The sequence below is a fragment of the Grus americana genome, chromosome 2 (assembly GCF_028858705.1).
Source record: "Grus americana isolate bGruAme1 chromosome 2, bGruAme1.mat, whole genome shotgun sequence".
NCBI classification, from domain to species: Eukaryota; Metazoa; Chordata; class Aves; order Gruiformes; family Gruidae; genus Grus; species Grus americana.
The window spans coordinates 161,617,473-161,640,027 of record NC_072853.1 but is presented as its reverse complement, the minus strand read 5'-3'; the positions used below and the strand labels follow the sequence as shown (position 1 = coordinate 161,640,027).

Here is a 22,555-nt window from a genome sequence, read left to right as displayed (position 1 = left end):
TCTTTACAGATAGTGTAAAATCTCTTTATGCTAGTGACTTACCATTCTAATCCAACAGTTAATGTCCACACAAACGATTTCTGTTTCAGAGACATGCTAATAGAAGGTCTGTTTACTTACATATTTGGAAAACTCCCTACCCTATTGTCAAATACAGTATTTAGCAAGATAAGCTTAAATTGATAGCTTAGTTTAGATGTGTGAATGAAAGTGTTTTCATTGACTCCATCTGTAGGTATGGTCGTACCAGCAATGGTACCTCTTTGATAGTATTACTGTATAGTATTAAGGGAGGGAAAAAGAGTGAATGTTTCTTATACAGGAGTTTGATAGTATAATTTAGAAATAGATTCGCTGGGGGAGCAGAAGGTATGAGTTATTGCTGTTCTAAACCAGAGCTGGTATTTGTATCCTCTCCGGTTATTGTGGCCTAATAACCTTTGATATATTTGCCTTAATGCATCAGTCAGGTTTTGTAGGTGAGAGCTGAGACACTGAGATGCTAAGGATCTCATCAAAATTTGTAGCAGAGCAAATAGTTCAACCAGAATGTCCCACAGGTCAATCTGATAACTATACAGGTGTCCTGGTTCAGTCAGTGAAATGCAGAGAGAACACATAGTAGGTTTATATCCTAGGATTATTATTCTTCTTACATTAATGGCTGGAGAAATTAGTGAGAAAATCAGAGAACTAGAGAGAAACTTGTGTGCAGAACTTATTTGAAACTTCTCTTGAGATGGATCCAACAGCAAGAATGCAGAGTTTTTTGGTCTTTCTGAGAGTTTCTTACTGGGAAAAACAGAAGTCCCATGCCTCTGCTGTTCCAAATGGCATGGATACTGTGGACTCTGTGCTAAAGCTTGGAGTGAGAAACTCCAAGTGACCTTTGTTTCTGACATGAGAAATGCAAATGGACATTGAATTCAATTCAGCGCCTGCTTTTAGTATTTCTTTCAGTTGTACATTTTTAAACAATGCCCATCCACCCAGGAAGACTCAGTTAGGACATGAAGTATTTAAGAAATCTCTAAGATATGACCATGTCTTAATAGCATGGAGGAACAGAACAATAGTTAGGAACTCCAAGCAGTTTACGTGTTAAATATTTTCCTATCGGAGGCAGTTTGGGGATTTAAACTGTAACTTGTTTTAACCTCACTCACAGTTCTGATGCTACGTTTAATCTTTTTAAAAAAAAAAAACAAAAAACCAAACCCCAAACAAATAATGTCTGTGTATGCTAATATCAGTTACTCAGGCTGCATAAAGGAAAGGTGTTTGATCCTGGGCTAACCAAACTAAGTTGTGAGGGCAGGCTGCAGTGCTACAGCAAGTAGCTGACAGGCTCGTGCTATCTTACTGTGGCGATTTCTGACATCTGACTGTAAGTGAATGTAACGTGTCTGGGATCCAAGTGTGGCGTAATGTATTTTTATGTAAGTTTCTGCATATTGGGAAGGAAAACCCTGCAGAAAAAGACAGATGAAGTAGACTTGAATGATTTGTGGGGAGTAAGCTTGGAAGTCTACGAATTTTGTAATCTGATGCTATAGGATAAGATGCAATGCAACCTTTCTCATTAAGACAATTTCCAATTCTGTAGTACTAGTAATAACTTAATTGCAGTGGTTTTGCATTTTATACATGTTCAGGTATAGTCTTTTGAAGTTTCAATTCTGAGTTTGCAAATGTCTTTTGTGTATTTCTTTTGTATACAGCTGTTGATTTCAGTACTGAGTTCTGCACAAGTGGATAGTAGATGTCTGCTTGGAGCTAACTGCAGATCTGGAATTTGCAGGAAAAACTTGTGCAAAGTGCAGTGTCCATGGTCAGTAGTCACAGGTTTAAAATTGAGACCAGTCAACCCCAGTTTTCACTGTCCCATTCAAAAGTACTTCAGTGAGGTCTGATTTGTTGCTAAATTTGCTGCCAGCTTTTTTGGCAGGAGCGCTGTACAAATGGAAGTCTGATTTTTTTAATTTTATTTATTTTTAGAATTGGAAAATGTGTTTTCACTTTGCTTGTAAAAGACTGGAAAAAAGCCCAAAGCACTTTTGATGAAAATTTTTTTTAAGATTAACAGAAAGCATACCTAGACAAATTTCAGTCAAAATATGATTTAGAAAATAAGGAGTAAAGCAATTCTTAGAATGGAAATTTGTATACAGCTTAATGATTGTTTTTTTACTGTGGTCTAATCCATTAATATTATGATGAAGAATGCCTTAGAAATATACTGACTGATTATACTTCTCTAGTGGGTGGCAGTAAAATTACCAGTCTTGTTTATGCTGCCAAATCCATGGATCCATATGGATCATGTATCAGCTGAAAAAAGAAAAAAGAGAGGGAGATATGAACCACCCCCCCGCCGCAAAAATAGAAAAATAGATCTGTGTTCTTGGGGCAGTGTATGCAGTCAAATGAGAAATATCCTTGCAGCATTCATGTCCTAAGACCCATCCAAATTAGCCTGTTGTCATAGAGAAGCTTGTGTTTATTACTTCACTCCAGTTAGGACTTGCGAGCAGTACTCAGCAGCAAAGTGTTAAGTTTCAGGCTCAGCATTTTATTGTTCACTGAGAATGAAGACACCAACTGGATTTGACTGCTACTGCAGTAAATGTGTTTTCACTATGTAACCTTGCACTGCTTCCTTAGCGCCGACTCTTCTGGAAAAAAGGTGAGTGCTCTTCTGTTCAGCTGTTCATGTAGAAGTGTGTCTTATCTAATTATTTTGCATGCATCTGTATTTTCACTGTTATTTTGGTGAGCTTCGCAGACATAAAATGCAAGGAACAGCTAAGTAGATTTTAAACATTTAGAAAAGGTATTAAGCAGCTTACTGTGTGTAGTTGACCTTGTAAGCTCTCTTACATTTTGCATTTGTATATAGTGCTGGAGGGTTGTTAAACTAACATTTAGATACATGGATCTTTAATGTGAGAGATATGCATTGAAAAAAGAAGTTGTCAGTGTGGGTTGTTTAATCTTGCTGTTTTCTAAGCTGCATGTGAAGAAGGGCGGGCTGTATTACAAAATGCATGCATCTTTCTTTGGAGACAGTACGTGAACATTCTGGCTTCCTTGAGAGCTGGCTTTGCTAATGCAAAGAAAATCTCACTGTTTCAATTGGAAGAAAGTATTTATTAGCAATGAAAAGGAAGAAGGTATTTTTAGGACTCTGTGAATGGCATGACATGTATTTATATGCCAGATGGCTTAAAGTAACATCCAGCCAAGCAGCCCTATGGTGCAACGTTTGTTAGGGGATAGATAAGAAAATTCTGTGCATATAATTGTGCTTTGGGAAACCAGTAGATTTTTGGAGGGGGAATGAGGACACTGCAGCAGCATGAAACTGTCTACTGTATAGTGCTTATTTACTCAGTATTGAGCACTAGGATTTTGGTAAGCTCATGTTTCTAATCCAAGTGTGCTTGCTTTAATCAGACTGGACTATTAAGTTACTTTTCTTGATGCAATGTTGTACCACTGGTTGTAACTAAAAGGAGTGTTCTTTTCTGTTGTTCATTAATGTGAGATCCTGATTCTTAAGAACTTAGAGCCGTTGTGAAATATCCTCACTCCTTGGAGAGGAGGCATGTGTGTGGAGAAAGGTATCTTTTATATGTAAGGAAAAAAAAATCTAGTACGTTTTGTTGTTGACAAAGCAGTGAAAGATGTTACAGCAGAAGATATTTTGAAGTTTCTTTAAGGGAGCGTTCTAAATGGAGGTGGTTAAAGAAAGAACTTCCTATTTTTATTATAGAAATGCTAAAGTGTTTACTTTCACTCTGGTATGGCAGCCTGCTAAGTAAAGCTTTTTTTACTGGAGTTGAGAAATTCCAAAAAGCTTGATAAGCAGAGTTATGTTCCTAGAGGAGATGTTTCAATATATAGTCCACAGATTTAAAAATGATAGTATGCAATATTTAGACATCTCTGGTTGAAGTCCAAAACCTGAAATATATAAATGAGTATATAAGTCATTTGACAGTGATAAAATAGTGAGGGGTGAGAACCTAAAGACATAAAGAAGATGAATTTTTAAATTTTTCCTAAATCACTTTATTCTTTCCAGACTTAGTATACTCATAGTTTCTTAGGTCTTTAACAATTCATGCAACTAGTCTATCTATGTGCCTTTATTTTTCAAGTATAATGAATGTTATTGGTATTTTAAGATTATTTATCTATAAAGTGTTGATCAAAATTTGTATTCATTCCAGGAGGATTTGTTTTAGGTGGTATAACATGGATTCGTATAGCTGTGCTGAAATGACTAAACTGTTGGCTCTCAAAGCTTTTAAAGTTGCATTTAGAAGTGACTTACAGAGTCTAATTAAAAATAGATCTTAGTGTGTCATCTCATTAAAATGAATGGGAATGGCGATCTTATGCAAGAGGACAGCTTGTGGTCCACAGTATATTTCTGTCAATGAGGGCTGCTGTGACTGGAGTTATATTAGTCTTTTTTAACTCTTTCATTCTCCCACCTTGCACCTCACTAAATATTCTTGATAACATCCCTGTAGGTAGCAGCAGACTGCTATTAGGTTCCTCCCCAAAGCTGTCTCTTCTGCAGGCTGAAGAAGCCCAGTGTCTTCAGCTTCTCCTCACAGGACAAGCGTTCCAGCCCATGATAATCTTGGTGTTCTTCCACTGAACTCGTCTGTCTTGTCCTAGCGAATCCCAAACTGGGTACAGTGGTCTTAGGAGTGTTATGTGTGTGGGCGTAATTGCATCCCTCAGTCAGCTGGCTGTGCTGCTATTGATAAGCTGTCATTGCTGCAAGGGTGTACTGCTGGCTCATGCTTAGCCAGACCTCCCAGGTCTTTCTCTGCAGAGCTGGTCCCCAGGCTGTGTCGGGGATGTCTATCCCAGGTGCAGGTCTTAGCATTTGTCCTTGCTGAATGTCATGAGATAGGTTCCTGTAGGCCCGACCTGTCCTTACATGGAGTAGTTACCTGCCTATACTGCGTCAAAAATAACCGCTTAATTCATAAAGTACAATGACCCATCCCTTCTGTCAGGTCAAAAATTAATGGTTGTTTTTAATTACAAACTGGCAGGTAGATCCAATCTAGTGCTAAAACAATCCAGTAGAAGGGTTTTTTATAAGGAGTTAAATTGGATTGGCACTTAAATTCTGGAGCACATGAAACGCTAAACTTCTATTTGGAAATATCTCTGGCTTTTGCTCTGAATGTATGTTCAATGGATGTTGTTCCTGGTGATGTGTGTTGGAGTCTGAAAGAAAAGCTGCACCTAAGGTATCCCTTTTTCATCTTGCCAGTCTATACTGTGACTCTCCCTTAAGACTGGTCGCAACCTAAGGGATGCTTGGAAAGAAATAATTCTCATGAAAGTGCAGAAGCTAGTGTGAATGGCATCTCTGTGTGATGAGTGTATTATTGGAGTACTAATTCCTAATCTGGCCTCTGTACATCATACTGCTAATGCTGTTGTTTGCTAGTGATTTAACAAGAAAATAGGAAAGCCTGATCATGCTGATGCTTGTTTTGGAAGAGGAGCAATGGTAGCCATAACATCTTGGATGCCAAGAAATATATAAGGAGTTAAGGCTATTAAGAGAGCAAAACTGCATTTGTAAATAGTGTCACTTTATCTTCTTGGGTTTTTCCCCCCAAATAAATAACAAAGTAAAAATTAAAAACATCTGTAGAAGGTCACGCAGCAAATTATCCTAATACTCTCTAGAAAGATAAAATAAGTTTAATGATTGTTTTTTTTTTACTAGAATGCTCTTTAAAAATGAAGATTATACACATCTGTTCTTTGCCTTAATATAGGTCCAAAATATACAGGTAGTCTCGCAGGAAATCTGGGTAGTATGAGTTGTATATCGGTCTTCATTTTCTTGTTTTTTTTAGAAGAAAAACTGTTTTTGGAAAAACTACAAGCAGACTTTAAGGTTTTCTCAAATAATTCTTACTCCTGTTTCAAAAATCTTGAGATTAATCTGATCCTCTGTTTGACCTCTGACAAACATGAGTTTTGGCATGTTCATGAAATATCTAGTCATACGGTGTGTTTACTAAACCGTTGAGGTTAATCCAAGCAGATGTCAGTGGTTAAGCAGTGGCAGGTCAGAGAGTCTGCAGATACTTTTCTCTTTAAGCCAAAATATTGTGAAATGTGGTTGGCATTTTTTTTTCATTAAAAATATTGGAGGCTAACACATTGGGCCAGTGTGAGCTGCACAGGTTACTAACAACAAGCTGTTGTAGACTGTCTGAGGGAACAGAGTTCTGTCATTGTTGGACCAATTATTAAATGAATGTAAATGCTACTGGGTTTGATGTATGAAATGAGTGTCATGCTGGTGGTGTAAGGATGCTACAAGAAGCTGGTGTGACATGGAAAACAGTATTCTACAGTAATTACTGAAGCTCAAGTCTGGCAGGTAGGCTCCTGGAGGGTTTTTTGAGCTTTGCAATTAACTTTCAGAGACATTTACTAAGTTACTAATATTTAACTTTTATAGTTCTCTTAAAAAAAAAAAATATAAATGATTTACTGCTTGTGCAAGGAACTGAGACTTCTGTACTGGAGTTCATGGAAATTAGAGGGGAATATTTTACTCTTAGCATTTCTGGCATGTAGGTCTGCAAACTCAGTACCAAGGCTTTGCCAAAGTCTGAAAGCTATCAGGAAATAAATATATGATAGTCAAAACAGACCAACAAGAGAAACTGAAAGGCAGAATATTTGGTTAGAAATTCTCAGAATACTGTGTCTTTCAGTCTTGGTCTCTTCTGAGCTGGTGCTGATGGGAGCAGCTTCTCAGATAAGTTTTTTCCTTTCTTGGTCACCCCAGTTGCCTCCAAAATGGATTGTAATTTCCTGATGTAGGTGATGCTGCCACCTTGAATGATTTATGTTTGTCATGTTGAAGTATTTCTGCATTGCTAAGTATACCAATGCAAACAGCCATAAACTCCATGTATCACTAGGATCTTGTATTTGTGAATGAATGCTTGTAAAATACTTAAAGGGTAGTGTTATTTATTATTTGCTGTGGAACAGCCTATACTGCTGAGGGAGAAGAAATGTCTTCTGGTCATTCTGGATGTTCTTTACTACATGAGCTTTTGGGAAAGAGAATTGTTTGAGGTATTTTTGGAAACTTACTTTTGGCAGCTGTGTTGCTTTTCAGAAATGAAGGGAAGAAACACGATAGACCCTTCAAGCCTAGTCTCAATTACCAGTAAAATCTGTGAGGAACTGTATTGTGAAACAATTCTTCTTGATATGTTAAAATAATGATTTTTTTAATGGCAATTAGTATTTTTGTTTGCATTTGAATAAATAAATAGAAAAGGGGTTTTAACTGTACTGTCCAAATTTATTGGTGACTGAACTCAATATTACAATATTTATTGCATAGGTGAAAATTATTCTTATGAGCCCATTGACATTATTATCTGGATAATGCAATTCTGCTTTTTTGATTTCAGTTGTTTCTGTCTAACTGTTCAAACCTGCTAGTTCTGCTAGCATTAGCAGAGCTTTAGGGCTGTTGAGTTAAAAATATATATAATCTGTTTTTTCTCATGCAATTATGTATCAGGGCTGAGCAAGATATTAATACTTTGGATTTGAAAGGCATATCCTTTGCATCTCCTGTATTCAGGAACAGCTTGTCTCCATTAAAAAAAAAAGTGGTGGTGGGGGAAAACCAAACCAAGAATGGTTTGGCTTTGCTTAAGTTTCAAAATCCTGCTTGGAGAAACCAACTGGGAGAGGATGGATGTTTAAGACAGTCATCAGAGTATTGCGACCATGCATAGGCAGTCAGAGGCAGTTGTTGGGTAAATTGGCAAAGCACGTTTCCTAGAAGACTTCACAGCACTGGAGAGCAAAGGAGTCTGACAGGTAAGGCTTGTATTCACCGTGTCTAGATGGCTTTCGGAAGAAAGTCAAGGATAGGGAGATGGATGAGGTAAGAATTGAGAGCCAAGTGGCTGCCTCTGTGAAATGAGTGTTTCCTCCTGGGTCCCTGTGACCAGCTGAAGTATTCTCACCTCCCTCCCTCTAGCATGTATCAAAGTGGTTATTTTTTCTGTTGCATGCTGAAATGAGTGAAGGAATATTTGTTTTCTTGATATAAGGAAGACCAAGTGGATGAGGCCCTCTATAGACAGATAGGAGCAGCCTCATGTCCACAAGCACTGGTCCTCATGGGGGACTTCAACCATCTCCTGTACCTGTTGGAGGGATAACACAGCAGGGCATAAGCAGTCCAGGAAGTGCCTGGGATGCATCGATGACAACTTCCTTCTCCCAGTGATAGAGCAGCCAAGGAGAGGTGCTATGCTGGACCTTGTTCTCACCAACAAGGAGGGGCTGGTGGGGAATGTGAGGCTCAAGGGCAGCCTTGGCTGCAGTGACTATGAAATGGAGTTCCAGATCCTTAGGGCAGCAAGGAGGGTGCACATCAAGCTCACTACCCTGGACTTCAGGAGAGCAGACTTTGGCCTCTTCAGGGATCTGCTTGGTAGAGTACCATGGGACAAAGCCCTGGAAGGAAGAGGGGCCTGAGAAAGCTGGTTAGTATTTAAGGATCATCTCCTCCAAGCACAGGAGCGATGCATCCCAACAAAGAGGAAGTCAGGCAAAAATGTCAGAAGGCCTGCCTGGATGAACAAGGAGCTCCTGGACGAACTCAGACACAAAAAGGAAGCCCACAGAGGCTGGAAGCAAGGGTGGGTAGCCTAGAGGAGTACAGAGAAATTACCCGAGCAGCCAGGGATCAGGTTAGGAAAGCTAAAGGCCTGATAGAATTAAATCTGGCCAGGGATGTCAAGGGCAGCAAGAAAAGCTTCTATAGGTACATCGGTGATAAAAGGAAGACTAGGGAAAATGTGGGTCCTCTCCAGAAGGAAAGGGGAGACCTGGTTACCCAGGATATGGAGAAGGCTGAGGTACTCAATGACTCTTTTGCCTCAGTTTTCACCAGCAGGTTCTCTTGCCACACCACCCATGTTGCAGAAGACAAAGGCAGGGACTGGAAGAATGAAGAACCATCCACTGTAGGAGAAGATCAGATTCAAGACCATCTAAGGAACTTGAAGGTGCACAAGTCCATGAGACCTGATCAGATGCATCCATGGGTCCTGAGGGAACTGGTGGACAAAATGGCTAAGCCACCAGCCATTGTATTTGAGAAGTTGTGGCAGTCCGGTGAAGTTCCCACTGACTGTAAAAGGGGAAACATAACCCCCACTTTTTTAAAAGGGAAAAAAGGAAGAGCTGGGGAACTATAGGCAACTCAGTCTCACCTCTGTGCCTGGGGTTGTTCAGCCTGGAGAAGAGAAGGCTCCAGGGAGACCTTATAGCAGCCTTCCAGTACCTAATGGGGCCTACAGGAAAGCTGGAGAGGGGCTTTTTACAAGGGCATGGAGTGGTAGGAAAAGGGGTAATAGGTTTAAAGCTGAAAAAGTGTAGATTTAGATTAGATATTAGGAAGAAATTCTTCACCGTGAGGGTGGTGAGACTCTGGAACGGTTTGCCCAGAGAAGCTATGGATGCCCTGTCCCTGGAAGTGTTCAGGTTGGATGGGGCTTTGGGCAACGTGGTCTAGTGGAGGGTGTCCCTGCCCATGGCGGGGGGGTTGGAACTAGATGGGCTTTAAGGTCCCTTCCAATCCAAACCATTCTATGGTTCTGTGATACTGAGGAGAGGTGGAGATGTATCAATATGATTGTACTTTGTACACAGAAAAGTATAGGGCTGGAAATGTTCTCCTGGTTCCTCAGGGCAGGTCCCAAGCAGGACTGGCATTGCTTAGGACTTGAAAACCTACTGCGGCCTCTTTGCTGAAACGCACCTGTAATAAGTCATGGTCAACCAAAAATGGTCTAAAACTGGAGTGTGCAGCTCTGATGCAGATTGTGACTCCTGTGGCTGCTTAAATGGTAGAAGTAGTTGAAATCCATAGAACGGTGGTTGTGTAAATGCGTATGGGTTGGTGAATGAAGTAAATTAATAAGCCTTAATGTGCTTTTCATAGGGTTTCATTATTTTTCCCATTCTGCCTTTGAAGTTGTCTAACAAAACATTTGGTACTTAGAGAAAATAAATAGCGAGTCTGTATTTTCCTGCCAAATGTATTACCAAATGTCTTGGTTGAATAGCAAGGTACCGAAAGAGCCTAGTTATCTGCATTGTGGAGGTTCTCTCATTTGATTTAAATGCAGTATTTCAACCTTTGTATCCTTCTACAAAACTGCAGAACAGTGAAGGAGAGGAAAAGAAGGTGAAGCAGTTCTGCTCTAGCAAGGAGCATGTGGAAATAGTATCATGCTCAGTTTTGCATTTGTTGCCTTTTGAGAGTATGTGTGCTTTCAGACTGGTCACAAGGCTTTCTGGAGATCAAGATGTACAGCAGTCTTATCACTGGTGATTACTAATTTATCCCTTCCTCTTTAATCTGAGTATGCCTGATGTCGGTCACAGCAAACTTTAGTATGGCTAGAAGTGCCACAGCAGCAAGGTGGAGCTCTGTGCTGTAAAAGAGAGAGGTGCAAGAAGCTGGAGAAATACTTAGTCCATGATGAATTCTGCTCTGCGTGCCTGTCTTCCTACTGTTACCTGAGATAGCAAGGGTTATTTTTGGTTTTCCTATGCAAGCTGCAGTATAGGTGTATCCTTAAACAGCTCTGAAATGAAAAGATTCCTCTGTTACAGTAATTTTTGTCTTATTAGAACAATCCTGTTCCACAATGTAAGTGTATGTGCCATGATGTTAGGGTTGTGTGTCTGTGTTAAAATAGTGAATGGAAAAAACAACTCAAGCAGGTTTTGAGGAGCAGTATATTAGGCTTAGACAAGTCTTACAGCAAATGACCTCCTTGTGGCCCTGCAAAAAAACCCTGGCAAGCACCCAGATCTTCTTTTATGGATACGTATTAATTGTCTGGAGACTGTCTGGCAAGAAGAATTATTATGATGAGAGGATACAACTGTTTATCTAATCTTGCTCCTTTGCAGCCTCGCGTGCTTTTTCTGAGCCTAGATTCTCCTTGATATGATCGTTCACCACTGTTCGCACAGGGAATAAGGCATTGGGGAATTGGTGGTCTGTACCTCTTCAACTTGTAAACCCATTCTGCTAACTAGAATGAGGTTTTTCTGAATTGCTTGTGCCCCAGAGCATTTGTCGGCTCACTAATTTCATGGCTCTACAGTTAAGCAGCAAGATTTCAGTGTAACAGTGTTAGAGAAAGAGCCTGTTTCACAGAGCATGCAATTCATCTGTATGCGCAGGGTCAGTATGAGATTTAAACCCTGGTTAAGACATTTTTAAGCTCCTTGAGCTTTACTGCTGCATAGATCGTTGCCTTGCAGAAGTAAAGGAGTTTGACATGGTAAGCATAATGGGTAAATGATTTTTTGAGGAGTGGGGTGTTTGGGTTTTTTGTGTCGGTTTTTTTCCTCTTTTTTTCTTTATTTTACTTTGTAGATATTTTGGTTTTGGAAGGGAGACAGTGACCTGCTGCAGTATGGGAAATACGAGCTTGAATTTTGATGTGTATTTTTTTTTTTGGATGCAAGTCACTTAGGACTCAGAATTACATTGCCAAAATAATTGGGATCTTTATAGGTTTCTTTGGGATCATGAACACCTTCTACTTCTGTCTAGTAGTTTTCCATATTGAGAAGGGAATAATCTGTTTGTACTCACAAATGTTGTTGTGGTTTCTTCTTTGCCAGGCTGACCTGAAGACTTCTGGTAGTTTCCGACTTCTTGAGAAGTCTGAAAAATGCATCAGCATAAACCCTTGACTCTCACCCCAATACTTTGTTTTCTTAAAACAAATGTTTTGCTAATTAAAAGGTGATTAAATGGTTTCCTGACTTCTTGTTACTATGTGAAAAATTTGTTTTGGTTATATAATGATGAGAGAAATTTAATTCTTTGAGTTAATGTTTTCCTTAGTTTTGGGATCTGAGCTGTATAGGTGTTGAGGTTTTTTTTTTTAGCCTTTTTTAGATTTGAGAAACTCCAGAAAGTTTACCTGATTCTCCTGGGCTATAAATAAAATGTTGTCACCGGCTTCATATGCTTCAGTTCAGGGATTTGCTTATGATAGAAATCTTCAATATAACTTGGGGAAATTGTGTTGGTGGATGGGTGCCTAAAGTAAAACTCTGGGCTGGGTTGCTTCCTTCCAGCTCTAGGTCATCTCCTACAGGGAGTATGGAAGCTCTTCTGGAGTCTGCAGAGACTGTAGGAACCTGGTAAATTACCTTGGAGCCTTTTGCTCTTTCCCTATCCCATATCTGTTTCCTTTCTTTCTACAGAGAAGAGTATCTGTAAACGTGACTATCTTGATGTTATGTGTTGTTAAATTGCACCCTGTGATTTCTGGAATTTCTGGGATGCTCATGATGGTTGTTCTTAAATCTGGGGCAAGGAAGACTGAATTATGTAGCTTTCTGAAGCTGTGTTCTCTCATTCCATGCTTTAGGATAGGAACTGAACTACAAAAATGGACATGTCTGGACACAGTCTTGGGCAACTGGCACAAGGTGGCTCTGCTTAAGAGAGTTGGACAAGGTGACCTCCAGAGGTCCCTTCCAAACTCAACCAGTCTGTGAAGAATCAGTTCCCCGAGCGTAGTATATTTAGTTATAGCGATATGTTTAAATGAATGCAGTCATACAAGGAATCTACTGTTGTGGAGGAGACATAATTATATAACTATTATGAGGAACAATTAATCACTTGTACCTTTAGTTGTGATGTGTCACTGGGCTGTTAGTGATTGTTTGCTTCATGTTTTAAAGCAGTAGTATCCACACAGATTGTGCGAACAAGTCATTTATTTTTTGAATAGGAAAGTGAAAAGGGATTTAATTCTTCAGGTCTGTGCTTAAAGTTTAGGTTCCAAAAATCATTTAGTGGAAGAGCAACCTATAGAATGCATATCCTAATGTATGGACCTGATGAAGTAACAGACAGCACTCTCAAAATGTGTGGTTTTGCTCTCTTTCAGGTAATTGAGAATGGGTCCTCAATGATGCTAAGTCTACAATGGGAAGTGTCACACTTCGCTATTTCTGCTATGGGTGCCTTTTCACATCTGTGACCTGGACACTTTTGCTCTTTGTTTATTTCAACTTCAGTGAAGAGAACCAACCCTTCAAGAATGTGCCCGTCAAGGGGCTGGAACCTCAGAGGCCATTTCCAAAAAAATTCTACCCCCGTTTTACACGGGGGCCTGTTCATATACCTGAATTGCAACAGAAAGAGAGTAAGATAGGAAATCCTCTTCGAAATCATGTCCAGGACCCAGTTAAGGGGGAGGTAGAATTCTCTCCCGAAATGGGTAAGTGGTTTTCAGTGTTGGTGACAAAATTATTTAAGCAGTAGAAGAAATGAGATAGTAAGGTTGGTTTGTGGGGTTGTTGTTTTTTTTAAAGGATCGCAGGGAAAATTGTGTAATGAAGTAGTTTTATTTGTTAAAATGCAGGTGGTACTAGTGGCTCTCTTCTTTAGCAATTACTTAAAATTTATTCTATTGTGTTTAACCCAAAATATACTATTCATAACATTTACAGCTGTGCTGTGTAAGTGCTAATGAGGAGGACTGTATTGCAGCAAGGTGTCTACCCTTGATGCAGTTCTTGCTTTTGGAAGGTTCAGTGTGTGCTTGTTTCACATCTTATACCTATGTTGACTGGGCTCAAGTACATGAACTTTTATTAGCCACAGAGAAACTCTGCCTATATGCAGTAATTAAAAATAGCTTGATAATAAATACACAATGAAGAGGACCCATTGATTTGGAGAATATCCTTGGACTATGAAATAATCTACAAAAAATGTGTGTGGGACAAATTACAAGGAAAGATTTATTGAGATGACAGTGTTTAGGGCCAAATCCTACTTACTTTGCACCGACAAATGTCTGTGCATTTCATTGAAGCATATTTCATCAATTAGGTGATTTGGGTTTGTCTTCCAAACTTGCCTTCCAAACTAAAATGCTTTGTATATTTAACTGCTTCTATATTTAACTGCTTACAGCTAAGTGTTCGCTGGTGTGTTCAGATATGCAAACTGAGGCATGTTGCATACTGGCCTCCAACTTTCTCTAAGTCTGGAAGCAGATGTTGAGTGTTGTGGTATCAGTGTTTGCTGCTTTGGGAAGTATGGCAGGAGTTTAATACTCATATCTGATTGAAGTCCTCTGTCATTACTTTGGAGGAATGCTGGATCACCAGCTTCAAGAGTTTGTACAACTTTACCAAATTTCAGTTTCTGAGTTGGTCATTAGACCTGTGTGAATGTGTAGGAAAGAAGCCAATTCATGTTGCCCTGTGGCATTACAAATGTTTATCAGTTCACTGCAAAAAGCACGAGAGCCAAGTGAGGGGAAGGCCAGTCAAGAGGTGGCCCTTTCTTTCCAACTATTCAGTACTGGCCAGGAAAGAAATTGGATCTTTTTAACTGAGAAGTCCCTTGATCTTCAAACCAAGTGACTGGTTTGGTTGGTGAAAGCCAAGGGGAATTTATAGTGCCAGGATAAATTCTACATGAATCATCAGGAGACAGCTGGCTCTCTGTTAGATCAGGTGCTCCAGGAAAGGGCTTCCTGTCTGTCTAGGGTAGAGCAATGATAAACACACAAAGACTAAAAAACAAAACAGTTTGGCATGTGATAGCCAAAACCAAACTATCATCTGGTAGAACAATCTCTCTCTTTTTTTTAAATCTGGGAGAGCCACATAACACTGCTGAAGTAAAGTCTAAACTGATGTTTCGATTGCAAAGCCTTTATTTTCCAAGGGCTTTTATCTGCTGTTTGGACTGAAATCTTTCAAGCCTTTTGCATTTTGGATATTGTCCTTGATGAGAATGTTTTAAAAATACTAGCATTCCTTTTTGTCTATTTTCAGAAGATCAGAAAAAAGTAGTTAATGGTTGGTTATGGACATGTTGTAGAATGAAACGTTTGGTATGTGGTTCTTAAGCTCATTCTTTGTATAAAGAAAATGTTTTAAGTTGACCCAGTGTCACAGTATTACTGTGACACTGAGAATTCAAGAATGGTTGAGCTGGGTGTCTGAACTGACAAACTGGAAACCTTACTTGGGTATGTGGTTCAAAGGACTGACTTACCACTTTAGATCGCTGGTGCTGGAGGAGTGGCACTGCCACTGAACAGACCTCATTCCTGCCCCCACGATGCAACTTATCTGCAGTGGGAGCACTCATCCATGAGCACGATAGCATCAGTCACCACAAGACACACTATGTGGGTGTACCCCATGTCTTTTGTAGATAGCCATACCCAGCGCTTCCCGCTCGGTCCTGCACAAATGTCAGAGTACCTACTCTTGAGGTCTTTATAGTGCAGCTGCATTGCCATTGCCGTACTCAGGACTATAAGCAACAGGGTGGGAAATGTAAATGATCGGAATGTGGCTGTGCAGAATTCCCTCTAGAAGGTCATCTTATACCTATAAGTAGACTTTGCTGAAACACAACTGGTAGTCACACAGCTGTATTCTGAAGGCCAACCAAGACTACTTGTTTGAAAAGGAAGAAAGCTTGAAAACTTTTTTAATGACCTTTTCTTCTGTTTTTTAACCATCTTATTTTCTCTGGGCTTGAGCTCAGCTGGCTTTTGCGTAGCTGTTGAAAACTGGAGAACATGAGATATGAAGAGAGGCTGAGAGGACTGGGTTTATTCTGCCTTGGAGAGAAGGCTAAGGGGTGAGATTTTATTGCTGTCAACAGCAACTGAATGGGAGGCTGTAGGGAGGATGGAGCCAGACACTTTCAGAAGATGCATGGAATTATGATAAGAAATTAAAGCGAGGAGGAGATTTCTATATCAACCGCATTCCCCATCCTCCTGTGCTTCTGGGAGGGAAGGGGGGAGAAAAATAGAGAGTGAAGATGAGCCCAAGAAGAAGGGAGGGGTGAGGGAAGGTGTTTTAAGATTTGGGTTTATTCTTTATTATCCAACTTTGATTTGATTGGCAATAAATTATTTCCCCAAGTCGAGTCTGTTTTGCCTGTGACAGTAATTGGTGAGTTATCTATCCCTGTCACTGTCTCGACCCAGGAGCCTTTTGTTATATTTTTCTCTCCTCTGTCCAGCTGAGGAAGGCAGCAATGGAGTGGCTTTGGTGGGCACCTGGCCTCCAGCCAGGGTCAACCCACCACAGAGGAAAAACATTTTCAGTGTGATGGTGGTCAAATGTCTGAACAGAGACATGAAGAGGTTGTAGAATCTCCATCCTTGGAGGTACTGGAGGCTTTGAAAACTTAACTGGACAAGTTCTGAGCAATCTGATCTAGTTGGACCTGCTTTGAGCAGAGGATTGAAATAGGTGTCCCTTCCAGCCTAAATTAGTCTATGATTCTATGAAACATGTTATCCTGGATGCATGGTAGCCTGTGAATGGGGAACACCCTTGTTAATTATTTTCTGCAAATTTTGAACCATATGGAGATGATGGACAGGGTGGAAGGAAATAAATTACGTGATCCCTGCTCACTTCTTGTACCGAAATTTTAGTGAAATTGCTTTTGTAGCTTGATAATAGCTGGAGAGGACATAGGCAACTGTATGCAGCCAGCCGAACAGAGACAATGAGTCATTACTCTGCTTCTTGGATTGCTGCAGAAGTGGCTACCATTTCCCTCCTCTCCCTCCTTTTTTTCTGTAGAAGAGTTGAGTGAAGCACCATAACTTTTTGTTTCAATTCACACTGATGAGTATATGGCTCCATGACAGTGTGGCCCATGGTGCTGAGTCAAGGCAGGCTTGATGGCATTGAGGATTTCAATCTTGGCCTCTAGCAGTGTACTTATTTATAGTAGCAATTGCTGCCTCTGCCATGCTCAGCAACAGTTGATGCTTCTGCTAAAATAAACAATAAACCAGCTAGCTCTTGCTATTTTACTTGCTGTCAAAGTCCCAGGTGATATAAACACAAAGTTTACAGGTTTTTCAAAGCTATTTTTATGTTACTGCAGACTTGAAAAACCTGTGTGAAACTGGAGCTTCTATTGTGAGGGCTTTTCTATTGTTCTAAGTGTATTTTCTCTCTCAAAAAATGCCATTACAGACCCTTCATCTGGATGGGTGCTGATGCATCGTGTGCCACAGTCTATCTTCTGTTACGTGTTTGATGTTGGTTTTTAGGTGGTGCTAAGATTTAGAGGCCATTTAAGTGAAGGGAGTATGTCTCGTAAGGTAATAAAATGAAATCATTCTCCAAATACTGAAGGCTCCATTGTGTTTATTGTAGCTGCAAGGGCTACTCATAAGTACTATCTGTTTGTGAGAGGTAACAAAAATAATTGCACAAAAATATACTTTTCAAAAATCCCTCTAGTTTTGCAGAACATAATTGGGTTTAGGGGAGGTTAAAGCATCTGTTTGAATCCTTGATTGTTTCCAAAGGATTTTTTTTTTTTTTTCAGGAATGATTTTTAATGAAGAAGATCAGGAAGTGAGAGACCTGGGCTATCAGAAGCATGCTTTCAATATGCTTATCAGTAATCGGCTGGGATACCACAGGGAGGTGCCTGATACAAGAGATACAAAGTACGTACTGATTTTTGGAGAGAATATGGTGTAATTTTATGTGCTCAAGGACTTGTTACGTTATGCTTGATGTAGTATTTAACATTTTTGTATTACGTTTCTTTAGATGTTCTTTCAGCTTCCTGTATTACTAACAGCAGTTTTTCAGCTATTTAAACAGCAATGCCTGAGGTTAGGATTTTTATTCTTTATTCTCTTCTGTCTTTTTTGATTGAATAGTGTTTCTGGAGATCTAATTTTTTGCCAGCAGGAGAAGGTATGTGATAGGTAAAGTCCCACAGAAACCAGGCTTCATGAAAAAAGAAAGACTGCTGCTCCCTAAACCCAAAGTTTTTTCCTGATTATTAATTCACTTTTAAGATTGTTTAATGAAGAACCAGATTGGATACATGTTTATTCAAAATTTTATCATATTAATTTATTTTTTTGAGAGTAGTAGGATTGGCAGACAGCTATTTTGATAGAAACAAGATTCCGAAAAATAATACTTTGAATAAAAGTCAATGTGGAAAAGACCTAGGAATCGAACTTTCTTTCCAGCAATACTAAGATTATGTGTCTGATGTCTCTTTCATCTTGCTAGCTGTGTACTTGGTTACTTAAAGCATGCTACAATATTTTTATTTTTTGAAGCTTCATTTTGAGATACTCAGAACTGTAACTACCAGAAGAGATGCTATAATTCTGCTTGGTACCTTTTAAGGATGGACATGAAATGTTCCAGTGCCCAAGTCAATGAGAGACTTTGACCTTATGTACTATTTCACATTTGTTGTAAGCTTACAGAGGATAAGATAGAAGAATGACTGATGACAAAGACTGTCTGTTTCTCAGTTAAAGTCCTTGCTTGGTATCTGGGTTGCACTGCTCTCAATACTTTCTATTAAAAAGCAGATTTTTTTTCTATAATCTCCAATGCATATGGGGGGGAAAAAACCCACCACTGTAACAAGAATAAAAAAACCCAACACTGAACTGAAAAATAAACAAACATACATCTGTTTTTCTAGTGGTTTCTCTGGTGTGGGTAAAGGTAATGAATTGTACTTGTTGAAATGTCTCTTCCAGGAGCTAAGTTCATTCCAAGTCTATGAAGGCTTCTCTTGTATACTTCTGGGGTTTTGTTGACAGTTTCTTATTTTTATTGGATTCCCTTGTGCCTGGCATCTTCAAGTGGCATTAATCTGTGATACTGTGCCCTATTAGAAGTATGGAGAAAATTTGAAAATAAGGGGAAAGAAAGAATGATCCTCTGCTTTGTGTGAGATTCACCTTGCAGATTAAGATGCTTAATTTTAGGTATGTTAGTTGTCTCTGCTTTTATTGTAATTAGCAGAGATCCAGTCAATGCAGTTAATGGAGCATGCAGAGCTCTTCAGCTGGCAAAACACGCTTGTCAGCATTAGGGTAAGCTGAGTGCTATCTATACTCCACTGACAGCAGTGACTAGACTTAAATGTCTTAATCTGCAGGCTGAATCCCAACCCTGGTTGTCTAAATAGATATTTAGCACCATTGGAAGTATTCTGGGATATCCAAACTAGTCTCCAGCAACTGGCCAATAAAGTTGTGGTTTTTTTCTAGGCCTCATGTTGTATTTGCTGTTCCTGTACATGGCTGAGCTCCCCGAGGGTACTAGGCAGTGTTTTGACAGCTGAAACAAGCCCTTAGTGTTTTCTCTTGTTTATGTCTTGAGGATCTGTGATTCTCACTCCCACCTCAATCCATCATATCCTCTGTTTTCTAACAAGTAGCGATGTTCATGATGAGCCTGTATTATGTGGAGCTCTACTATAGATGTTACACACCTGGGCTTTTTATCTTCAGGTTAGTTTTCCTACGCATTTAATGTTTGATAGTTATTTATGAAGTTTCACTAGGGACCTAACTCTAAGGAAATCCCACTGAAAACAGTGGTAAGTACTGTATTTCTGTTTGCAGATGTAGGGAGAAATCCTACCCTTCTGATCTGCCATCTGCCAGTGTTGTTATCTGTTTCTACAATGAAGCGCTTTCTGCCCTGCTTCGCACAGTGCATAGTGTCCTGGATCGCACTCCTGCACACCTTCTTCATGAAATTATTTTGGTGGATGACAACAGTGAATTGGGTGAGAGAACTTTTCAGTAATATTTTGGTTGGTGCTTACACTTCTTGACCTTCCTGTCTTTTCCTGTGCTTTATTGACTAGTCACAATAAAAACGTGGAAGCCATGATGCAAAACCAATTTGTACTGCTGTCCATCTTCAAAAAGTGCCAGCTAGTACAGGTGCATGATTTTCTGAGAAGCCCAACATGACATCCACTTTGCCATTTTACTGATGAGCTTTGTATCATACAGATTTGAACATTCAAAATCAGGTTTTGAAGCTAATAATGAGGAGTGTGTTATTTGTTTTTAACAGTACCTTGCTTGGGCTGCTTTGATGCTCAGAGTAGATTACACTGATCTTTTTGTAAACTGTGTGGGCCAATACTTACTGTGAATGTGTCTGAAAGGAATTGAATGCACATCGTTTCGGCTGCAGTCTTGCAAATAAGTTGATGTGGCACTGTGGAAACAGCGTGTCAGGTTTTTTGTTCTTGCTCAGCATTTCAGACTGGCTCAGCTTTTGCTGGGAGGGCTCTGCCTGGCTCTTGCACAGCCTCTTGTGGCCACCCTAGGAGTAGCTGTCCCTAACTCTTGTAGCAGCCTCTACTCAGTCTGGGAGGGGCCCCAGAGGGATAAAACTTGCAGAATTGCTTTACTGCTGTTGAAAGATTGATGCTTCAGAATTATTCTCTCAAATGATGGACAAGGTAAAGACAGACATGCAATTTAAGTGTTTTAGCGCTTCAAAAGTGAAGTGCCTGTTGAGGAATGTGTTAGTGTAGCAGAACTTGCAAGCAGGACTGTGCAAGTTTCCTGCTTGCCTTTGTACAAGTCCACAAGTTTTTGCATTTTTAAAATTATTTTTAGATTGTATTTTTTTAGTACATATAATTAGCTCCCTTGGTCTCATTGTTTGGTTTCTGGGTTAAGGTCTTAGTTGCTCTCAGAGACTGATTAAATATGTATAATGTAGAATGAAATTCTCTTGTTATGCAGCTAGTTTATCTCTCTGAGGTCAGATCAAATGTCAAGATACGGGAGAGAACAAGGATCAAACACTCTGTCCCTTGCCGATAAGCTGTGTAATACTGAAAAGCTTGTTTGTGTTTTGAAAGCAATAAGCAGTCTGCTACAAAGTCTCTTGTGCAACTTGTTGTTTTAAAGTTTTGTAACCTTCCTATTCAGAACTAAGCTTACTTCAAAACTCAGTCTTTTGAATAGGGTAATGCATTTGGTTGATTAATGCCTGTGTTTAGGTGGTAATACCATTGCTCTTCTGGTCTGTTGCTAACGCAAAGGCCAAATTCAGTTCAAAGCATTCAAATAGCTACTTTTGACTTTCTGACTTCAAATGAACATGTTTTGAAGCCGAAGATGGGAGGAGGTATTGTTTATACAGAGAATTACTGCTCTTGATGATGATACTACTGATGTTTGCATTGCTGTTTAATTTTAATGGATGGAATTTTCCAGCTGAAGAAAAGTGAAGCTGGTTTGGTGACTAAGGAAATGGACAAAGACTTTGGCTTTCCCATGGATCCCATGTGAGCTTGGGAAAATCGCTTAATCTCTATGCCTCTTTGATTTTTATTTTAATTCATTTTCCCTACATTACATACTTCCTGAAATGGTATCTTAGGTGAAATTCTGCCTACTTCTTCAGCTTTAAATATAGGAGCTCTGCTGCACATCAATGCTGTTGTGCAAAACTTGGGTATTTGTGTCTAGTTTTGCCTCAGAAGCTTCTTTACACTCAATCATCAACAGTTTTACTAGCTAAGCAGGCATTTCCATGGCTCAGCTGAGCCCACTTACATTTTTCTTTCCCCTTCCTGCAGGGCAGGATTTTTTCTAGTACAACCTTTTTCTCCCTTATTTAGGCTTTACCTGTTGTGGAACAGCCTACAGGATACGTTGAAGCATTCTTCTATGCAGAAGAGACTGAAGAACAGAAAAGTGATATCAGGAGCTTGGCAAATTGTCTGCAACTCAGTACTTTGACATAATAACACCCCTGACTCCCATCCTAGATTTCTCTTGTTTGGAGGAGTCTTCGTTACATACATATGGAGCAAGATAATGGCTAAAGTAATCTAAACTACCTATTGAGAATGGTCAATGATACATTCAGTCCCAGGCAATGGCTGGGCACATTTTCCAGCAGAACGCTGGATTGTCCAGGTCAAAACTGTACTCTGAGAACATGTTTGCCACTAGGTACTACTAGCTCTTACATTCTGCTGTTCAAGCCTGTGTTGTGGGCCTGGTTTAGCTACCAATATGGATGTGACCTCTTTTTTTGTCTTGTACTGTTTTCAGAAATTTGCACATGCCATTGCACATGCAGAACTATTTCCACTTATATTATATGACCTTTCATGGAGCCTTATGTGCCCTAAGTGATGAGTTTGATAACTGACCTTTTCTGCTTTGTGCTAGCCCTTTCTTTTCTCCAGCTGTTCACTCTTTCCCTTGCTATGATACTTCAGGGTAAGAATGATTCACAGATTGGAAGGGACCTCTAGAGATCATCTAGTCCCACCCCCCTGACAGAGCAGGATCACCTAGAGCGTGTTGCACAGAATGGCATCCAGGCAGGTTTTGAATATCTCCAGAGAAGGAGATTCCACAACCTCTCTGGACAGCCTGTTCCAGTGCTTGGTCGCCCTCACAGTGAAGAAGTTTTTCCTCACGTTCAGATGGAACTTCCTGTGTTCCAATTTGTGCCCATTGCCCCTTGTCCTGTCACTGGGCACCATTGAGAAGAGTCTGGCCCCTTCCTCTAGACATCTACCCTTTAGATATTTATAAGCATTGACAAGATCCCCTCTCAGTCTTCTCTTCTCCAGGCTAAACAGCCC

At 39.8% G+C, this 22,555-nt stretch overlaps 1 protein-coding gene across 8 annotated transcripts in view; it reads left to right on the top strand.

Moving 5' to 3' along the window:
• GALNT11 (polypeptide N-acetylgalactosaminyltransferase 11) overlaps window positions 1–22,555 on the top strand; it is a 58,529-nt gene that overhangs the window by 5,281 nt on the left and 30,693 nt on the right. For 2 of the 8 annotated variants that reach the window (XM_054816762.1, XM_054816766.1), the window contains exons 2-4: window positions 13,032–13,364; window positions 17,480–17,603; window positions 19,545–19,711. In XM_054816762.1, the coding sequence (XP_054672737.1) occupies window positions 13,070–13,364; window positions 17,480–17,603; window positions 19,545–19,711 (586 nt within the window). In that variant the 5' untranslated portion in view covers window positions 13,032–13,069. Of the gene's footprint in view, window positions 1–1,278; window positions 1,388–2,397; window positions 2,687–6,416; window positions 6,434–11,849; window positions 11,870–13,031; window positions 13,365–17,479; window positions 17,604–19,544; window positions 19,712–22,555 lie in introns of those variants that run through there. The other 6 variants (XM_054816763.1, XM_054816761.1, XR_008575881.1 and 3 more) reach the window with 6 other exon arrangements.